Raw genomic sequence first — 22500 nt, 5'->3', positions numbered from 1 at the left:
GTGATTTCCCCCCCTCTGTAGACAGTGACCGTCCAGCACGGCGGTCACACTGGCACAGATATTGTACTGTTGTAAGTCACAGGGTAAAGCTCTCGTAGCCCATGGTGATTATACGTGGTCCCCAGGGGGTCTGTGTTGTTGCATGGGATCTGCCTGCCAAATGAACCCATCTGGCTCACATAATGGACGATGATGCACCATCTGATAATAATGGGCTTTATTGTTACTCTGCTTGTTTGTCTTAGCAACGACGACAGGCCCTTATCTTGACCCCGGGCACGGGGGACGGGGGGGTGGGGGAAGGGCTCGCATCACCGGGTTCACATCTTTTTTATCTGACACCAGACAAGTTGGCAGCATTGCTCTCACATTGGGTTCTTTTATCTGTATAACTCTTATGTTTTTGCTTTGTGTGTGTGTGTGTGTGTGTGTGTGTGTGTGTGTGTGTGTGTGTGTGTGTGTGTGTGTGTGTGTGTGTGTGTGTGTGTGTGTGTGTGTATTTATGTGTTCTGATGATGATGATGAGGTCATCGCTGAACTTTGCTTTTTAAGGTGACCTTATTCACCCCCAAAGCAGAGCAGAGGCCCACAATGCAACAGGACAGGTTTGAGAAATATGACGGAGGAGTGAGTGAGACCGCAGTGTGTGTGTGTGTGTGTGTGTGTGTGTGTGTGTGTGTGTGTGTGTGTGTGTGTGTGTGTGTGTGTGTGTGTGTGTGTGAGAGATGGGGGAGGGGGGGTTGTAAGGGGGAGTTGGGAAGAGGGGTGGGGGAGAGGGAAGGGGTCTGGCAGTTCAAACAGTGTGGGAACTGTCTCCCCTCCCATAAAAAAATAAAAAAAATAACAGGAAGTGGTGAGGAATGTAATAGAAAACCCCTAAAAAGATGGGAAAGTGGGGGGAAATACTATAGCTTTCTGAGACCACCAGACTGTTGATTTTGATATGCAGCAAATTTAGATTTTTAGTTTTAGTCAGTCTCTTGAATTGTTTGTAGTCACATTTTAGTCACCTGGAATGTTTTAGTGTTAGTCTAATTTTATTCGACTAAATCTACAGTTGATTTAGTCGACTAAAATGTATTTTGGCGGGACTTAATTTTGTCAGAATGGCTGATTTTTAACCAAACTTACTAACTGGATCTCTTGTCCACTAGTCCCTTCCTAACATTTTTGTCTAGTTTTTATTTGTTGACGAAATTGTCAGTATTTAGTCTTAGTTTTAGTCATCGTAGCTCAATTTTCATTTAGTTTCTATTTAACAACACCGCCACCAGAAAGCCCCTGTCCTGACAGTCAACATGCCTTCCTGCTGGCGTATCTCTCTGACACGTCTGTGCACCTTTCTGTGGTTGTTGTTGCCATCTCTTGACCAATCAACCATACAGTATGTTCCTTCAGCCCTACAGCCTTGTAAAGATGCCATTGTTTTGCCGGTGATGATACAGCATTGCATTGAGACGAGACCAGGGCACGGTCTGATGTTGTTGTGTGCTCTAATACCTCGCTCACATATGGTATAAAGGCCTCAGTCACATATAAAAGACAACTGTCTCCTCTGTGTCTCCTGTCTCCTCTGTGTGTCGCCAGCTCGCAATGCATTTTCAATGGGAGTCACGTGGTTGTGACGAGACAAGCTTGACTCCATGGCAATGGAAAATGCATTGCGAGCTGGCGACACACAGAAGAGACAGGAGACACAGAGGAGACAGTTGTCTTTTATATGTGACTGAGGCCTTTATAGGTCACATATAAGCAGGGAGCAAGCTTGTCTCGTCAAACCATGTGACTCCCATTGGAAACGAATTGCGAGCTGCTCTGGTCCCCCCTGTCCCCCAAGGACAGTGAGAGAGCACGCTGTCTTTTATACGTGAGCGAAGCCCTAATAGTAGTCAGTCAGTGGTGGAAAAAAGTACTGTCTCACATGTTTTTATGAAGTATCAATACTGCAATACTAAGTACATATGTATTGGTATCAAAATGTACATGAAATAAACCAAAAGTTAAAAAAAAGAGTATACTCATTGTACAGAAGGTCCCATATTTCAATGTTTTCAAAGGGCTAAAAATCCTTTGACAATGGCCGATCTACAAGCTCACAATGTGTCGCATCACGAGGCATTGTGAGTTTGTAGATCTTCAAATGGCCAAAATATATATACAGTATATAGGGCTGAAGTGGTTAGTGTGTTTTTGTCATGACAATCTAAATCTGAAAAGTAACTAAAAGCTTTCAAATTAATGTAGTGGAGTAAACAAATATTTGCCTCTGAGATGTAGTGGAGTGGAAGTAAAAGTATTAGAAATACTCAGTATACAGTAAAGTACAAATAACTACTTTCCACCACAGCATGACACACACACACACACACACACACACACACACACACACACACTCAGCGAAGCCAACAGGAACAGCTTTTGACAGGCAAATAACTGGAAAATAAATGTAAGCTGCACAAGTCACAACGTCATTATTAACCCATTGAGACCTGAGGACGACAGTTTTCTGAAAAACCTCTGTTTCTGTATCAGTGGTGCTCAACCTTTTTCATATCAAGGACCCCCATGAATTATCTGTAATTGGCCTACGACCCCCATCTGATATGTTGTTCCAGGGACCCCCCAGAAACAAAGACATTTAAAAAATAGCAGTGCCACGCTACTATAATCGTATCTGTAATGTTATCGTCTACTCAGTTTTTAAGTTACTTGATTCAGTAATTCGATATTTGACATTAACTTCAAACTCAATTTTGAACACGATTAATTTGAAAAAACATTTTTTCTGGTGACTGATATTGTCCTTCTAATACGTTAGGGGGCCGTTTTTGTTGGGTCTCTCTTGTTGGGCCATGTTTGGGTCTCTTCTGGCCTCCTCCTGGAGTAGGTTCTTTTCCAAAATAATTATTCCAAATTTCTATTACATTGCTAAGACGGGCTAAGATGGAGTCTGAAGAGGTGGGTTTTCAGACTACGGTGGAAGATTGGGAGTGAGTCTGCAGTCTTGATTGCAATGGTGAATACTTTTGGAGCCAGAAGGGAGAGAAGAGTTTGGGACGTGTGGAGCATTGTCCAGGGGTTTTTAGTGAAGGTACTTCACAATCTGAGCGCACGGGAGGTTTTGTATAGTCCGATCAGACTTGCAAGATATGGGGGTGCCATACTTTTTCATTGCTTTGAAGGCTATAGCATCAGAGTTTTGTACTCTGTGCGGGCAGCGGCCGGGAGCCAATGGAGGGAGCGGAGAAGGGGGGAGAGGGAGACATGTGAGAATTTTGGCTGGTTGAAGACCAAGCGAGCTGCGGCATTTTGGATCAATTGGAGAGGCTTAAGTGTGCATGGGCCAGTAAGGAGGGAGTTACAATAGTCAAGACTGATGTCTGGATTAGGAGCTGGGCTGACTCTGCTATCAACATCTTAATACTGCCCAATAATTAGATAGGGAGGGGGTTGAAATTATGACAGGCAGTTGCTGCTGTCAAAATATAACTCCACAGTGAAAAAACACTTTGTGTTTGAAATAGACACTCATGCTTTCTAAGGTGTGATTTGGGGCCCTAAGGATGAATACAAAATGAATATCAACATCCTAATACTGTCCAATAATTAGATAGGGAGGGGGCTGAAATTATATGATTATATGAGTTTCTGCTCTCAAAATATGCCCCCCCCCCAGTCAAAAAACACCTTGTGTTTGAAATAGTCACTCATGCTTTCTAGGGTATGATTTGGGGCCTTAAGAATTAATACAAAATCAATATCAACATCTTAATACTGTCCAATAATTTGATAGGCAGTCTCTACTGTCAAAATGTGACTCCCCAGTGTTTTAAATAGACACAGACTCTGTACTTTTACTCAAGTACACTTTGAATTCCGGGACTTTTACTTATAACTGAGTATAGTTCTACATTGCCATATAATACTTTCACTGAAGTAAAACATTTTGAGTACTTTAAAAGTACTACTTTTCCCTTCACTGCTCTTGAATATAATCCCACACACACACACACACACACACACACACACACACACACACACACACACACACACACACACACACACACACGCGCACACACACACACGTACACACACGCGCGCACACACACACACACGTACACACGCACACACACACACACACACACACACACACACACACACACACACACACACACACACATGCCATGACGGTAGTAGTGGGGTCGGTGTGTCACTCGCCTGCCTATGATCTCACTCTCATAAAGCAGTGGGTTTTCAACCACCATTTGATGACATTTATAGCCTCTCAGACCCACAACTAAAGGATCATTTTGTTATCGTTGGATGTTATCTAATTGTGGAGACATATACAGTAATGCAGCTTAACAAAATGCAGCTTAACAAAAATGTAACTCTTGAGAGCTTAAAATGAAACCAAATGGACCCGTTTCAACACTCTCAAGAGAGATTTATTATAAGGGTCCATTTGGTTACCAACTCTCCATCATTTAGATGGGGACAATCTGGAACCCCCTCAAGGACCACTGGTTGAACACCACAGACATAAAGCGTTTTAACAGCTGGATAGGGCAGATTGTAACAGGGTTGGTTTGGGCCTAATGAGCCAGCCCTCGTGAGATCATCTCTGCTCGGGCTTCTTCTCAGCGGAGAGTGTCCTTTTGAAGAGAGAACCACAACCGCACGCATACACACACACACACACACACACGCAGGCACGCACACGCAAACAGACACACAGGCCTAAAGAAGCCACAAGAAGGTCTTCGTCTACTGTACTTGACTTGTACTTCCAGCGGTTTAAATAAAAGGCTATGGAGAGCTATAGAGCAGTGGTTTTCAACCATTTTCACATTAAGGCCCATTATTTATTGGGCATTTGAGCCACGGATCCACCGTTTGATGACATTTAGCCTCCCAGGCCCAAAAACGAAAGAGATTTTGTTGACATTGGATAAGATTTTGGGCCTATGCAACGGCTAGTAGTCTACACGTCCGGACATGTTCAGGTGTTTACTGTACATTTAAGATGACTCCTTTGACGTATATTTGTGCGTCTCTAAATGTTATGATGAATTGTAAACAAGTGTAATGCTTTATGGTGTCATCCACAGTTGTATTGAGTTGTGTTTGAAATGTAGGCCTACTGTAATTCTCCAAAACTGTTCATAAATTATTCAATCAATCAATCAATCAAAGGGCATGGTGGCACAGTCGGTAGTGCTGTCGCCTCACAGCTAGAAGGTCCTGGGTTCGATTCCCGCTGGGGACGCCATGGGTGCTGGCGCCGTGTTCTCTCCTCCGCGTCATCAGTGCCCATACCTGAGGCGGGGTTGGCGAAAGGGCCTTTCTGTGTGGAGTTTACATGTTCTCCCTGTGTCCCCTAGGGTAGGTACCCTCACTAAAAACATGCAGTAATCCTGGTTTCTAAACTGCCCCCCCCCCCCCCCCCCCCTGGCCAGCCTGATAGAGGAATAAGATGTTCCTTCCACGCACTATGTCCAACCAGGGAAACTCCCCCCTGTCAGGTGTAAAGGAGCGACTTGGACACTCATGCATGCATGAAGGAAGCATGCGTTCAAGTCTGTCGCTCTCCTCATGTCCCCCATATATGGGGACTAGGCTGGTGGAGGGTGTGTAGAGCCCAGGATCACATTAGATAATTGACACAGGTTTGAAAAATGGGTTACAAAAAATCAATCAATCAATCAAGGACCACTGGTGGTCCTTGATTGATTGGGAATAATAATTGAATTGAATTGACTGAATAAGGGTCCATTTGGTTACCAACTCTCCATTTAGCAGTGGGGACCACCTGGAACCCCTTCAAGGACCCCTGGTGGTCCCCGGACCACTGCTCATAGTGTTGTCATTACTGTCTTACTGCTGACAGGCCACCTGAGGTCACTGTATCACTACCACAGGAGGAGTAAGCAGTGGTGGGAAAACAGTACTCACATTTATTTTTGTACTTGAGTAAAAGTATCGATACTGGCTGCACATTTCAATGTAGAAAATACTCTGTTACATGTCCAGGGATTCAAAATGTACTTGAGTGGGGCGCCAGCTGGCCTAGTGGTCCAGGCGCATGCCACATAATATAGGCTCTGGCCTGACAGCACATCATGTGTGTTCGAGTCCCGTTCATGGCGACCTTTGCTGCATGTCTCCCCTTCTCTCCCTCCCTATCTTTCCTGTCTTCACTTGTATCTGTCAATAAAGGCAGAAAAACAAAATGTCTGTCAGTACGGGTGACATGGTGATGACACGGTGTGTACACTAAAGGGACAATGTATTACATCTAACGTCAAAGTAATGGAATGAGGTTTTTTTATATATTTTCTTCAGGAAGAAACAAAGTATGAAGTGTTGAAACAATTGAAATACTCAAAAAGTGACTGTTGAAGCACTGTCTAAAAGTGATGCTGTTAGTTTAGTTGGGGGATGTTTGAATAAAGTCAGCTCCATCTCACCATCTGTCAGTGAAATGCAGTCGGCCATCTGGTCGTGTTGGCACAGTGCACAGAACACTGTTGCCAAGTCTGCTTATTATTATTATTATGATTATTATAAGCGTCTTTGGGCTTGTTTTTTCTGTAAATTCATGTGGAAAATATTGGTTAGTTGCGGGTTGTGGTTGTTTAAAAAAATATAATAAAATAATTATGAATTATGAATTCCGGACTTTTACTTGTAGCAAGAAACAGTATTTATATAATTGCAGTATTGATACTTTAACCAACGAACCTGGGCGGCTGTGACCTTTGACCTCCTGCCACGCTGGTCCACACGGGAGTCAACATCCCTGAAGTGTGTGTGTGTGTGTGTGTGTGTGTGTGTGTGTGTGTGTGTGTGTGTGTGTGTCTCTCTGCCAGTGAGTGCCAGACTCTACCCCCCACCCCCCGTAAAAACTGATGAAATTATGGAGGAGTTTTACTACCTCCTTCCCGCCCAGAATAGAGGGCCTATTCTGAGCGTTTCACATTAAGGGAACATGTGGTGAAAATAGGTGAACGTTGGGTGAAAAATAGCCGATCTACAACTGTGGTTGTCAAAGTGGTGCATGGTCCCGGGACCCCACGTGGTCCTTGGAGGGGTTTCAGGGGGCTCATTTAAAAAAAATACAAAAACCTTCTTTATGTCACGATCCCGCTAGTACATTTTGAATTCCGGACAGATAAGAGAAGAGTTAATGAATAATAATGCTACATTACAGTTCAAAACAAAATAATCAATCACGAAGGATTCAAAACAGGGTTGACAAAAATGTCAAGCACAAAAGGATACTGCTTGACAGTCGGTCAGTAACCGCGCAACAATTTAACACAAAAAGGCCTTTTTTTCCTTCTAAACAGAAAGCTTGTTAGGCCTGCATGTGCCTCGAGGGCCTATAAGTTCCACCAGACTTTCACAAAGGAAGTCGTTATCTCACAAATGGAGGCAATGGAGCCAGCTGTGAAGGACAGGAAATTGTCTGAATTCTGTACGTCCGACATCATCATGCAACATTCACACAGTGCTCTCAAACAGGTTTCAACACAGCATGATGTCATGTGTTCATGCCTCGAAGCCATTTTCAATTAAGTCATTAAAAAAAACTTTTAGTATACTATTCAAAAATAGCAGATATACAAGCTCATAGCGCGTCACTTTATTGTATTATTTAACTGAAATATACGATACGATACAACTTTATTGTCAGCTTGCACTGAAATTTGTTTTGCGTGCATGACGCCACTGTTCAAGATACAGACAAGACAGACAAGACAATACATTACAAAATGATAGACATTACAGGACACAAATCACAGAAACAGGAAGAACAAGAACATATTATATCCTCTGGTTTAACGATTTTGGTTTAAAAGCAGAACAGACTCAGTTTATTTTTAGGGACTCTAAAGCGCGTCACCTGGGGAGTGTTGGCTGATGAATGAATATCAACATCCTGATACATCCTGATACTGGGGGGGGTCAAATTATGACAGGCAATTCTTGCTGTCAAAATATGACCCACAGTCAAAAAACACTTTGTTTGAAATAGACACTCATGCTTTCCAAGGTGTGATTTGGGCTGGGAGGAGGAGTAGGACTAAGGCCCTATACGGTCCAAAAGTTTGCTCTGCACTGTTTTGAGCCGATGCGCTTTTATCAACATTATTCAAGTGAAATGCGTTGGTTTTATAGACTATTTAACAGCGACATTGGGCTAATATAGCTTGCATGTACGACACAGGACAGGGATTTACCCAAGGAATACAGGTTATATAATCTGATCATCTATCATATATGTGTGTACGGGTGTGCGTCAATTTAACAAAGGTGCAGATGATCAGAAATCAGCAGAGAGTGATCAACGTTTGCGCTACTCTATGCCGAATTGAAGTGGAGTTTTTTTTCTCCCTGGAAATAAAAACGTATGGGTTTCCGAGGCTAACATACGAGTGGTCCAGAGCCAAAAGATTTATTTTTTGAGAACCACTGATCTATTCCTATCCCACGGTTATCTGGGATTCCATTCTCTTACTTTGTCCAACCTTCCATTAAACTCAGGTTAACTGATATCAAGCACTGATAGAGACATGATTATATAGGCACATACATGTCCTAATAATGATTGATGACTCAATCAGGCAAGCTGGTAAACTTACCCTTCTTGAGATTCTAAGCCCCTTTTCTGTGGAATTTCTTAACGACAGTAGTAACTGACAACATTGACGTACCTCAATGGAACAGTGTAGAGATGTTTAGTATAGTGCACTGTTCCGTGGAAGAAAATAACCAAATCTTCACTTTGCTACATTACTATAAATGCATGGTCGGGAACCACATGCAGTTCCTTCACGGACCACCACCACACAGTGGTCCACGGAACCACCACGTTGAAGACCCCGATAGGCTATTAACCCTTTCTTTCTTTCTTTCTTTCTTTCTACGCAGACCTCCAGGGACGAGCGTGAACGTTCTCACCTGGACTCCATGGTTCTCCTGCTGATGAAGCTGGACCAGCTGGACCAGGAGATCGAGAACGCCCTGAGCACCACCTCGTCCCGGGACAGCACCCCCACCCTGCGCAGGAGACAGCTCATGGTAAGTAGCAGGGGACCTTGAGGGAGTTCCCAGTGATGGGTTGGAACCAAATGGACCCTTATGGGTCTGTAACTCATTAAATTAACCTTGACTTTACGATATAAATTGGGGGTCCCAGAGATAGAAATGCCATTAAATGGGAGGTCCGAAGCCTAATGCACACACACACACAAACTGGCAATTAAAATGGTTGAGAGTCACTGCTAGAGCCGTGGAAATCTTCTCCAATGGGGGTCCTTGGCATATCTTTTCAAACGGGGGTCCATGGGCTAATTAGTGTCAATTTGGGGGTCCTTGACATGAAAAGGTTTGGCAACCATTTGTAGAATCTTTGGATTTTAGTTTAGTCATAGTCTTTGGAATAAATAAAAAATATATAGGATTTACTAAATCTTTACTAAATCTACAGTTGTTTTTTTGGCGACAGAAATGCCTTGATGGCGTTATAATGACAGATTTTACACTTTTATTTGAAAATAGCCAATCTACAAGCTTGTGAGCTTGTAGATCAGCTATTTTCAGCATGCAACCATGAAGTGGTTACTGTAATGTTTTGTAATGATAATCAAAGTAACTAAAAGTTTCAAATAAATGTAGTGGAGTAAATGTACAACAATGGCCTCTGAAATAGAAGTAGAAGTAAAAGTGTGTGTGTGTGTGTGTGTGTGTGTGTGTGTGTGCGTGCAGGAGAAGGAGTTAGGATCCGTGCCAGGGACCACCAGGACCTCTGACAGTACGAACCCTCCACCCCACCATGACGGTAGCATCACGACCGGCACGGGGGCCAAACCCAAGAGTGGGGTAAGTTTTGATTAGATTGATTGATAATGGTACTAGACAATAGAAAATGAAAACAGTACAGGGTACAGTCAAAGCACATTTTGTACAAAAGGACAGCACTCGAAGAAAGACCTTATGCGGTCTTGTTTCCATTCAGGTCCCATGCATTCATTCACACAATAACAATAATGAGATGTCTCAAAAAACATTAAAATGACGTAAAGATCACCCCCCTGTGGCATATGGGGATGATCCGTCATTTCGTGCGTATGTGCGTGCACGCATGTGCGTCTATGAGACATTCAACCTAGGGCTGGTTATGGGAAAGTAACAGTCGTGATGTGATACAATGCACATGACCAACATACCACGAGATAAATACAAATGTGGGCTTTGAGAGTCAGGGGCTAGGCTTTAGTTTCAATGTTATTTTTCCTCTCTGCTTGTTATTAGACAAACAATCAAACAAACATTGCGATCCGGGCCTATCGCATATCGTTAAGATAATTACCGATACGTATCCCTATGTTGGATTGGCGTGCTATCCAGCCACTTTTCTAATTTCTTTGAAAGTGTCCATGTCTCGGAGCCATAGAGTAGAATCGGCTCGACGGTCGTCCTAAATGTTTTTTTCTTTGAATCTCTTACTAAGCTGGGATGACCAGATCTTACGCATGTCATTGCAGGCTGACCAGTCCATATACCCTTCCTAGTTTGAAAGTCCTTTTAGGAAGAAGATATATATGAACCCAAATACTTGTAGTCATCAACCTGTTTCAGAGGAGTGTTGTTAAGTGTTTTGATAATGTGGTTATTGTTGGATTACCGATACGTATCCCGGCCTATGTTGGATATTTTGAGCACAACCATCATTCAAACACCGGGGTGGACACCACTCACAATATGCACATTCATACAGTGGAGGAAAAAAGTACTCAAATATGTATTACTTTAATGTATGTATCAATAGAGTGCCGAAGTCCTGGCGCCACTCGCTCATCCCCTGGTTCGTGGAAGTAATTCTCTATGGAGAATAACATGGGGTCCACTTAAAATGGTCTCATATAAGAATTGTGGTCTAAAAAATAAACAAACTGTTCCGGCGATATTGCCGGGGAAGTGTCTCTGTATCGTTTACGACCATCAGTCGCTCATATATGATACAGTCTGTTTCTAGCGGCAGTAACATTAGCGTTTTCTCTCAGTCAGTTGATTCTTCATATCCATATGAGTGAAACGGCCGGGATAATTAGTTTATTTTCCAAACACAGTTCTTATATGAGGCGATCTAAAATCCCCATATGGGGATTACAATACAAATAAAAAGCACATGAACCCGTGGACTTGGCGCCCTCTATCGATATTGACGTCAGACTTCGGTGCTTTATACTGCAATGCAGAAATACCCAAAATGCACTTGATTCCAGTTTGGTTACATTTTGTACACAAAATGAAATATCCGTACACTAGATAGCAGGGGTTGCAGGGGTGAGCACTAGTGTGGCAACGAGTGGGAGGGAATTCCCATCCTTTAAATATTCCCACAGGGTGATGCCTTTCTCTTGCGTTCCCACGATGTGTGTGCGTGTGCGTGTGTGCGTGCGTGCGTGCGTGCGTGCGTGTGTGCGATAGCGCTGTAATGAAAGATGTTTCCATCCGGTCTCCTCATGCTCTATCCATACTGTAGATGGATAAAAAGAAGACACCCAGATTAATATGAACCATCTACAGTACATGAGCTTGTAGATCTAGATTTTCAAATAGCTGAAGTGCAAAATAAGTCAAACAAAACACATAAAGTGGTTAAACAGATTTTGATGCTATTTTAACACATTTCTTTAAATTCTGTAAAATCTATTCAATTTGAAATCATTTTGTTTTTTGAACAACACACATCTTCTCTTATATTGGCGTCCGTCCCATGGCACAAGATCTTTTCAGATGGGGGTAATTTTTTGTGGGGTCCCCATGACGTGAAAATGTTGTGAAAAACCACCACCGTTATCCAATTCACATATGCCCGGTCAATTTGCCCGCATCAGTCAAGCGAACCATGCTGACCGTCTAAACTTTAGTCTCTAAAGAGATTAAGTGGGCGTCGCAACACTTGAAGTCTGAAAAGAGTGAACAGTCCCTTACAACCATTAACCTCTAAAGAAGCCTCTTCATGAGGTCGTCTCCCTCAATCAATCCCACATGGCGTCCACTGTAAAAGGCTTTGGTCAGCACTCCGTCCATTAGCCACGGTGAAAGATGTTTACTCAAGCTTTAGTGAAGCCGACCTACTACTACACACAATGAAAGTTCTGAAATACAAGTTCTGAAATACAAGTCGTATTTGCGTTGTAGAGTAGACATTGGAATGAATTCACTGACCAGCTGACTCCTATTATATGGACTGTCGAAAGAGTGAGTCGCTATACCCGCTTTCGTGACAACGGCAATAGTCGTGGCACCGAATCAAAATGAAACAATGCGAAGAACTTGGAATCAGAAGAGATAACACAGGGATGTGGGATGTTTCCACAGGTTTGCAAAATGTGCGTTATCCACCAAGATAACGGAGCTGTTCTTGGACAGAAACATCCGGCCAAGCGTTTGTTTTGTAGTTTATCATGACAACATCAGATAAAGTGTCTCCAAATACCTAACATATTTTTTGTTGTTGTTTGTTTGTTTATTTAAGTCCGCCGAAGCAGAAATAGTGATTTATCAAAAGTGACTTCCGTCCGGGGAACAGTCAGACCACCTGCTGCCGTCCCTACGTGTCTCGTTGACTTTGCCCCCGGTTTTCAATGACAAGCCAAGGCAGGGCCGAAAAAACGCCATTAAGTGAGCAAGCGAGTTCTTGAAGACATGAGTCTTTCTTGAAGCTTGTCCCCCCTCTCTGCTCTGTCCTCTGACCTCGCAGACCCCTCCCTTTTGACCCCTTTGTTACGACAAAGCCCTGGACCCAGCTAATTATAGAGTTTAACGTCTGCTGGGGCAAAGCCCCGAGTGCACAGAGACATTCCTACAACTCAGAGGCTGTGTGAATGCACTGCTGGAAAGTTACTTTCCAGCAGTGCATTGGGAAGTACATTTTCTTGAGGGTGTTTGTACTTTACTTGAGTATTTCCAATTTTCAATACCTTTACTTCTACTTTACTAACATTTCAGATCCAAATATTGTACATTTACACCGCTACATTTATTTGAAAGCTTTAGTTACGTTGTACATTTTCATTATCATTACAAAACATACATTGACAACTCCAGAACCTATTTTTATGGATATAATATTTGTATCAATCTGTATGGTGTGAAAAGTATATTAATCCTGTATCAAAGTTTCCTTATGGGGGTATACGGACGGACCCCCGTCAAATGCACATATACTGTACATATACATATATATATTCAAAGTAATTTTTACGCGCGATAAAACCTTGAAAAAACGCTATTAAGGGATTAATTAATGCTGGCGGAAATTGGGATAGTCAAAGTTTTGTCTCCTGCGGTCAGCACCTCCCCACTGGGGTGCGCTCCTACCACTTTGTTTGTTAGATTTCGTTTATAAACATAATTCCATTCAGTTTTAGTCATATTTTAGTCACTTGGAATGTTTTTAGTTTTCATAAGATTTTAGTCGACTAAATCTGATTCTAGACTCCGTTGCATGCTGAAAATAGCCGATGCAGATCTTACAGAAGATTACTGCCTCTTGTTTAGTTTTTTTAAGATTTAGTTTTTGGGCTTTTCTGCCTTTATTGATAGTATCGAGTGAAGATAGACAAGAAAGAGGGAGAGAGAGAGAGACACGCAGCAAAGGTCGTCATGAACGAGACTCGAACACGCGACGCGCTGTCAGGCCAGAGCCTATATATGTGGCATGCGCCTGGACCACTAGGCCAGCGGGCGCCCCAGAAGATTTCAGTCTCATCTCTGGTCCTGTTTATAGCAAAAAGCGTGTGCATGTCTGGATGCATGTTGCAGTGGTACTATGTGTGCATGTCTGGATGCATGTTGCAGTGGTACTATGTGTGCATGTCTGGATGCATGTTCCAGTGGTACTATGTGTGCATGTCTGGATGCATGTTCCAGTGGTACTATGTGTGCATGTCTGGATGCATGTTCCAGTGGTACTATGTGTGCATGTCTGGATGCATGTTGCAGTGGTACTATGTGTGCATGTCTGGATGCATGTTCCAGTGGTACTATGTGTGCATGTCTGGATGCATGTTGCAGTGGTACTATGTGTGCATGTCTGGATGCATGTTCCAGTGGTACTATGTGTGCATGTCTGGATGCATGTTCCAGTGGTACTATGTGTGCATGTCTGGATGCATGTTGCAGTGGTACTATGTGTGCATGTCTGGATGCATGTTCCAGTGGTACTATGTGTGCATGTCTGGATGCATGTTGCAGTGGTACTATGTGTGCATGTCTGGATGCATGTTCCAGTGGTACTATATGTGCATGTCTGGATGCATGTTGCAGTGGTACTATGTGTGCATGTCTGGATGCATGTTGCAGTGGTACTATGTGTGCATGTCTGGATGCATGTTCCAGTGGTACTATGTGTGCATGTCTGGATGCATGTTGCAGTGGTACTATATGTGCATGTCTGGATGCATGTTGCAGTGGTACTATGTGTGCATGTCTGGATGCATGTTGCAGTGGTACTATATGTGCATGTCTGGATGCATGTTGCAGTGGTACTATATGTGCATGTCTGGATGCATGTTCCAGTGGTACTATGTGTGCATGTCTGGATGCATGTTCCTTTAAACATAATGTATACGACATGTTCTCATTCCTCAGATTGTTTGACGTGTCCTAGGTAAACACAGCAGAGAGAGATGCTGACCTCCAGATAGATAAATAATGTATAGACGGTCAAGTAGATCACAGGTTCTCAACCTGTGGGTCGGGACCCCCAGGTCCCTACATGATTTATTTGGGCGGAATAATTGTTGAGGTGAATAATGTATTGTTGAGGTGAATAATGTATTGTTTTGAGGCTCTTGTGCTGATTCTATACAAATGTCTTCTAAATCACGACAGTTTTCTGAAAAACCCTATGTTTCTATGGCAGTGGTTCTCAAACTATTTCACTTCAAGGACCCCCGAAAATTATATGTACTAATTGGCTGCGGACCCCCATCTAAAAATATGTTCTTCCAGGGACCCCACCCCCCAAAAGCAAATATTTGAGTTAAAAACGTTCACTGTGAAAGAATATATATATTCAAAGATATATTCACGATTTCTCAACAATAGCAGATCTGTGCCACGCTATACGAGCTTGTAGATCTGCTATATTCTATACCGATATGACCCGATATGACAAATAAGGGCCAATCCGATACTTTTCCCGATACCATACCGATACAGTATCGGAACATCTCTAGTTTAAAATAATGGTTAATGTGGTGAATAAAGTATTGAGTGTATTGCAGGCTCTTGTGCTGTTGTGTTGGGTACTATTGTCCTCAGTGAGCATTATCCCTACTACAGTACTACAGTAGCAGGTGGCTGTTATTGAATCCCTACTACAGTAGCAGGTGGCTGTTATTGCTCGGGCTGAGAGAGTGTGGCTAGTTCGTATAGCGGATGTTGTTGTGCCACAGCAGGTGGTGTCTTTTTCCCAGTGGTATACTGGGGGAAAAAGTACTCTAATGTTTTACTTAAGTAAAAGTATAAATACTGCAATATAAAACTACTCCGTTATACAAGTACAAGTCCAGAATTCAAAATGTACTTGAGTAAAAGTACAGAAGTATTGGAATAAAAAATGTACTAAAGTACCAAAAGTAACCCCTCACCAACCTTAATCCGGTCGTTTTAACGCACCCCTCACCAACCTTAATCCGGTCGTTTTAACGCACCCCTCACCAACCTTAATCCGGTCGTTTTAACGCACCCCTCACCAACCTTAATCCGGTCGTTTTAACGCACCCCTCACCAACCTTAATCCGGTCGTTTTAACGCACCCCTCACCAACCTTAATCCGGTCGTTTTAACGCACCCCTCACCAACCTTAATCCGGTCGTTTTAACGCACCCCTCACCAACCTTAATCCGGTCGTTTTAACGCACCCCTCACCAACCTTAATCTGGTCGTTTTAACGCACCCCTCACCAACCTTAATCTGGTCGTTTTAACGCACCCCTCACCAACCTTAATCTGGTCGTTTTAACGCACCCCTCACCAACCTTAATCTGGTCGTTTTAACGCACCCCTCACCAACCTTAATCTGGTCGTTTTAACGCACCCCTCACCAACCTCAATCCGGTCGTTTTAACGCACCCCTCACCAACCTTAATCCGGTCGTTTTAACGCACCCCTCACCAACCTTAATCCGGTCGTTTTAACGCACCCCTCACCAACCTTAATCCGGTCGTTTTAACGCACCCCTTGGAAATACTCAAGTAATGTACAAATACCTTAAAATTGTACTTAAGTAAATGTACTTTGTTACTTTATTACACCACTTCTTCCCGTGGCGGGGCTGGGAGTGTGTGGCTATATAGTTCAGTATAGTGGAGGATGTTGTTGTTGCCACAGCAGGTGGTGTCTCTTTCCCCCCCCATGGCGGAGTAGGACGGATATTCTTTTGCCCCAAGGGCGTTTGTCTTGGCAGGTTCCTATTTCTCGTGGTGTCGCAGGTGTCACGTATAATGTGCTGTTTTTTTGGGGACGGGATATCCCACACCTAATGCATTGTTGTGGTGCGACAGGTGGTTGTGAAGGATGCATGGTTTTTTATGGATGGGACTGATATTTTTGTCTCTTTTTACTATTCTTTTATAATTAATATTATTTCTGTGTCTTTTGGGTTTAGTATTGTCACTACATGGCCCTCCTGGCCCGTGGGACACTATAGTTTTACACTCCATCCATCCATCCATCCATCCATCCGTCCATCCATCCATCCATCCATCCATCCATCCATCCATCCTTTTGGCATTCTGTCATTGTAAGGCCAGGCTTGCCCTGTGGTCATATGGTTGTACGATTTGTCACACACGTTACCGCAGTGAAATGTGCTCTGGATTTGACCTATCTTGGAGCGGTGAGCCGCAGCCGTACCACGCTCTGGAATCATTTGTGACTAAATTTGACTGAGGGGCTGCCATTGGATTTTTTTGTTTTGTTGAGAAAACAGGCTTGAAAGGTTAATTTCTGTGGTCTCTATCATTACACCTAGCTATATGTTTAAGCATTTATTTCATATTTACATCGATTACGTCGATTTCAGCTCTGACACATATTTCAGATGCTCTAGTATGTGAAGAGTCTGCCTGTGCTATTAACTCATAATAATAATTAAAAAAAAGGTTTTCTCCTCTGGTGAAAAGCTGGAGTTTGAGTGATGGCAGGCTGGTCACATTTGATTAGTTGAATTGACCCCCCAATCCAACCCATATCTGGGGAAGGTGGTGTGTCGCATAACAAAAGCAGGCCACCGTGACCCTAAAAATAAATAATAATAATCTAAATCCCAGCTTCACCTGGTGGTGCACTTTGGATTATTATTTATGCATTCTTTCAGAAGTAGCAGTTGTAGTAATTGTGTTTCTTGGTTATTGACTTGATTTCCTCCGGGTATACTTAGTTGTAAAGACATTCCACAGATCTCTGAGTTATGCAACTGGCATTTCTTTTTGCCCGTATGCAAGTCACTATTCTTAGCGTTCCAGCCCACGTGCGGTTGTGTGGCCACAGAGGATGTGCCATGTCCGAGAGGCTCTGACGGTCCGACCCCTGTCCGAGAGGTGGGCGGAGCCTCTGACCCCTGTCCGACCGCCCCTCCGCTTGAAAGTCGGAAACAACACATCAATCACGTTCAGCTGTGAGAGTTTCCATGTCCACGCAGCAACCACAGTGGTGCAAAGTTACTAAGTATCCCTTTACGTAAGTACTGTACTTAAGTAACAATTTGGAGGTATTTGCACTTGTATTGTGTTGTATTTCCAATTTACATTGCGTTTACTTCTACTAAGTCTCAGAGGCAAATATATTTTACTCCACTACAATTATTTGAAAACTTTAGTTACTATAGACTAGTTACTTTGTACATTGGGATTCTTATTACATTAGATACATTAAATATAGCACTGACGAAGGTCTTGGGACCGAAACGTTTGCTTTCTAATTGCACTTTGAGCACAGAGTACTTTATGAGCATGATAAAATAAAAGGAAAAATGTTTCCCTAAGTCTCAGTCTATAGAATTTTTACTTCATTTTGTTATACAGTGAGCGAGTCGTGTTCTGTCAAGTTTTCCTCTAGATTCTTATTTCAAACCATCCAGAAACCACTTCAGCCCTATATACATTTCTGCCATTTGAAAATATAGATATACAGTAATAATAGATGCAATATTTTTATATATATTTGAAAACTTCAAATGGGACATTCTGCATAATGAGTACTTTTTCTTTTGGTACTTTATTAAAGTACATTTTGATGCCAAATTATTTTGTACTTCCACTCAAGTATACATTTTGAATATCCAGTATTGATATTTTTACTTAAGTAAAAAAAATGGGAGTACTTTTTCCACTGTGGGCCAACACCGGTGTGGTGTATACGAGGCAAAAAATGTTGAGCGCCTGTTAAATTTAGCACTGGAGTGTTTCACATGTTATATATCGTGGCTGGCGAGGACAGCAGCCAAGGCGCTGCTGACCCCAACCAACCCTCGGCATCGCCCGCCGCCGTTTATGGAGAGCATTCCGTAACGGGGCCGACCTTTGATGTTTGAACCCCGTTGTTTGGATCTGTATTCTGTCGCCGGGGCAACAGTGCGCCCCCCAAACATGTTGTGTCATGTCGTTTGGACAGGGGATGTCATAACAGGTTCTGTCACCGTCGGACAGGGCATGTCATAACAGGCTGTTATTATAGGATTCCAAACGCCTGCTGGTCTCTTCCACGGTCTGGCCTCAGAAGGTGGAGATATGGACTCTTTGATTTTGGTTTGGAAGCCATTTGGAGCTGCAATGAAAACAGGCAAGACTGTGAAGACGGTGACATCTGCTGCATTGACATATGGGATTTGCAGGCTGTGACATCACAAACAGCAGGAAAATCAGAGCACTTGTTTGAGCCAGAAAACCCCAGACCACAGAAAACCTACTGAATGTTAAAAGTTCAGGTTTTTTGGGTGCAATTGAGCTCAGAAAACCTAAAAAACGTAAGATTGTTTTTATGCCACAATCCCGTTAACCTCATATCAGTCTTAACTGGCCATGTAAGTCAGTTTCACTGTGTTTTCACTTCCGCAGAAATCAGCGGAGAACACTGGCATTACCATATTTGAAGCGTCGCCCCTCTGCCCTGCCCCTAGCCCCGCCCCCTCTGCACTGTAGTTCACTCCCACTCAATTAGCCCCGCCCCCTCTGCACTGTAGTTCACTCCCACTCTAGCCCCGCCCCCTCTGCACTGTAGTTAACTCCAGCTCTTCTAGCCCCGCCTTTCTGCACTGTAGTTAACTCCCACTCATCTAGCCCTACCCCCTCTGCACTGTAGTTCACTCCCACTCTAGCCCCGCCCCCTCTACACTGTAGTTCACTCCAGCTCCTCTAGCCCCGCCTCTCTGCACTGTAGTTAACTCCCACTCCTCTAGACCTGCCCCCTCTGCACTGTAGTTCACTCCCACTCCTAGAGCCCCACCCCTGGCCCCGCTCCTCTGCACTGTAGTTCACTCCCACTCCTTGAGCCCGCCCCTAGCCCCGCCCCCTCTGCACTGTAGTTCACTCCCACTCCTTGAGCCCGCCCCTAGCCCCGCCCCCTCTGCACTGTATTTCACTCCCACTCCTAGAGCCCACCCCTAACCCCGCCCCCTCTGCACTGTAGTTCACTCCCACTCCTCTAGCCCCGGCCCTAACCCCGCCCCCTCTGCACTGTAGTTCACTCTCATTCCTAGAGCGCACCCCTAGCGCCACCCCTGTACTGTAGTTCACTCCCACTCCTAGACCAGGAAATGTAGCTCGTTCCCCCAGGCTTTTCCTTTTCTTATATATAGTCTACTATAGACAACATTTGGCCAATCATAGTCGAGTATACAAATACATGGTCAGTCAGGGACAGCCCTAACATTTGTAGTCATGTATCTGTCTCTATGGTGGACAATGGCCGTGCTGTGGTGTGCGTGCTAAGGTCACTTGCAAATCTCTGCTCTGTCCTTCCTCTCCGGGTTCCGCTTTGGCAGCCTCACAGTCCCCAAACATCCTCTACGATCCCGACCCCACCTTTTCTAAAAAAAGGACCCATACTTTCACATGGGTGGTACAGTGTGTGTGTGTGTGTGTGTGTGTGTGTGTGTGTGTGTGTGTGTGTGTGTGTGTGTGTGTGTGTGTGTGTGTGTGTGTGTGTGTGTGTGTGTGTGTGTGCGTGAAATAAATTACAGAAAAATCTGTAAATTAGAAAACAATTGTTTTTGAAGTAGTGAAAATAGCAGATCTACAAGCTTATTGGCTATTTTCACTAGTTTGGGTCCCGGGCTAAATAGTTTGGGAACCGCTGCCGCTGTCCATTTGGTTCCACGTGTGCACTCTCAGAGTTACAGACCTGTAAGGGTCCATTTGGTTCCACGTGTGCACTCTCAGAGTTACAGACCTGTAAGGGTCCATTTGGTTCCACGTGTGCACTCTCAGAGTACAGACCTGGCTGTAAGGGTCCAGAACACATCCATCAAAGCTGTGTTCAGACACAAGTCTAAACACATTGACCCCCATTTACGGCTCTAGCAGTGATTCTCAACCCTTAATTTCAAGAACACCCCAGTTTGACATGCATTAGGCTACGGACCCCCATTCAATGGCATTTATATCTCTGAGACCCCCAATTTATATTGTAAAATCAATGTTAATTTAACTCTGAGAGTGTACAATGGACCCGTGAGGGTTCATTTGGTTCCATTTGTACACTCTCTGAGTTATAGACCCATAAGGGTTCCTAACTATCATTTAGCTGGGGACCCCCTGGAAATCCCTCAAGGCCCCCTGGGGGTCCCGGACCCCACATACAGATTTATTTATTGTTGTGGTTTGTGTGCAGAGTGGGGGGGAAAGTGGACACAGCAAATGGGGATAATAAATCTCCCCACTGAGAAGTGGAATCAAATTTTCCACAACATCAATTATATCAACTTTGCACTAAATGCGTCATAACCACACTTCGTACTGTACTAATACCGTAATCCAGTTCCAAATGGATTTAATCCATTTACAAACCCGTTTAATTCAGAACACAGGGCCCTTTCTGTCACGGCTGCATGCTGTGACAGAAGTGCAGACTTCTGTGATTGTATGAAATTATTCCGTTCTGTCAACAACATTATTCATAATTGTTATATACTGTACAGCGTCATTGAACATGTATTAGCTGAACTGGCTCTGTGTTCAGTGTCTCCGTATGTTTATGCTTCAAATCTCTTCTATATCATCATATACATGGTTAGAAAAAAAGGGAAAACGTGTACAGAATCGAACTATAGAGGAGAAGGGATTTTGATTAACTTACGGTCACGAACATAATGACCCTTACCGGTCCATTTTCACACTCATTGGAGTCAAGGGGCTGTGGCTCAGGAGGTAGAGCAGGTCGTCCAATGATCCATGGGTCGGCGGTTCGAATCCAGGCTCCTCCCGTCCACATGTCGAAGTGTCCTTGAGGAAGACACTGAACCCTACATTGCCTCCAATGAGTCGGTGAGGACGCTGGCGTCGACTGTTCGCCGCTTCACCTCCCAATGAATGAACCATTGTAAAGCGCTTTGAGCACTATAAAGATGCAATTCATTCATTATTAATTAATTAATACCTGGCGGTCAAATGTGTCAAACGCTCAGGATGGAACTGTATGTTCATTACAGTTAAGTCAAGAGGCACTCCTTAAGCCTTTTCTTGTATAGATCTGGGAGCGGGACGTTCATTGTTTGTGACTATAACAGTTCCCCTTAATCAAATACACGGCGTGGCGCCTCTTTGACCTGACGGCAGCGTTCGTACAGAAGTCAAATAAAGACAGTCACTCGCACGGAACGCCTGTTTGCCACCTTTGAATTAAATGACACTAAAGATCTTTATCAGCACTTCAGTTTGATTTGATACCAAAAACAAAACAAAAAAGCACTATGCAAAGAATCTGGAAACAAGTTTAGGTTTTTATTGGCCATGTGTGGATCCTGCATAAACTTCATTGCCTGATGATGTATACGTCATGGCTGTGTGGTAATTTATATGCCGCATACTGGAAATAGTCGCCGATCTACAATTGCACAACGTGTCACGCCTTGACGATGTCGCGAGCTTATAGATCGGCTATCCCAGGCTTTTTAGTGTCGAAAGATCAGTTTGTGCTCGTTGCCAACTAACTGTCAGAGGGGTTGGCGGGTTGAACGCTGCTGTGCTTGCCTTTATCTAGTCGGTTGATGCCAAACACAAATGTATTACGTGAATGAAAGCGTATTAAAAAGTCCCCGGGAATGGTTGTTGTTGGAGGATACGTGTTGTTGACAGTAAATGTGACTGGGGATGACTGGAGCATGTAGGCATCTGGAAACACCCCTGGCTGCAGTCTCCTGCTGATAATGAAACTATAAATCACAGAACAAACAAACACACATACACACACACACAGA

The 22500-nt window shown here is 43.6% G+C and overlaps 1 protein-coding gene across 2 annotated transcripts in view; it reads left to right on the top strand.

Annotated features, from left to right (window-relative positions):
• The window catches only part of dlc1 (DLC1 Rho GTPase activating protein), a 151712-nt gene that overhangs the window by 21798 nt on the left and 107414 nt on the right, over positions 1–22500 (top strand). For both annotated transcript variants that reach the window (XM_080760405.1, XM_080760404.1), the window contains exons 3-4: positions 8938–9087; positions 9775–9888. In XM_080760405.1, coding sequence (XP_080616531.1) covers positions 8938–9087; positions 9775–9888 — 264 coding nt within the window. The remainder of the gene's footprint in view (positions 1–8937; positions 9088–9774; positions 9889–22500) is intronic.

Source organism: Protomyctophum bolini, assembly GCF_963924005.1.
Source record: "Protomyctophum bolini genome assembly, chromosome: 3".
Taxonomy (NCBI): Eukaryota; Metazoa; Chordata; class Actinopteri; order Myctophiformes; family Myctophidae; genus Protomyctophum; species Protomyctophum bolini.
Note: the sequence above shows the minus strand (reverse complement) of the source record. Positions and strands in the feature narration are given on the sequence as shown.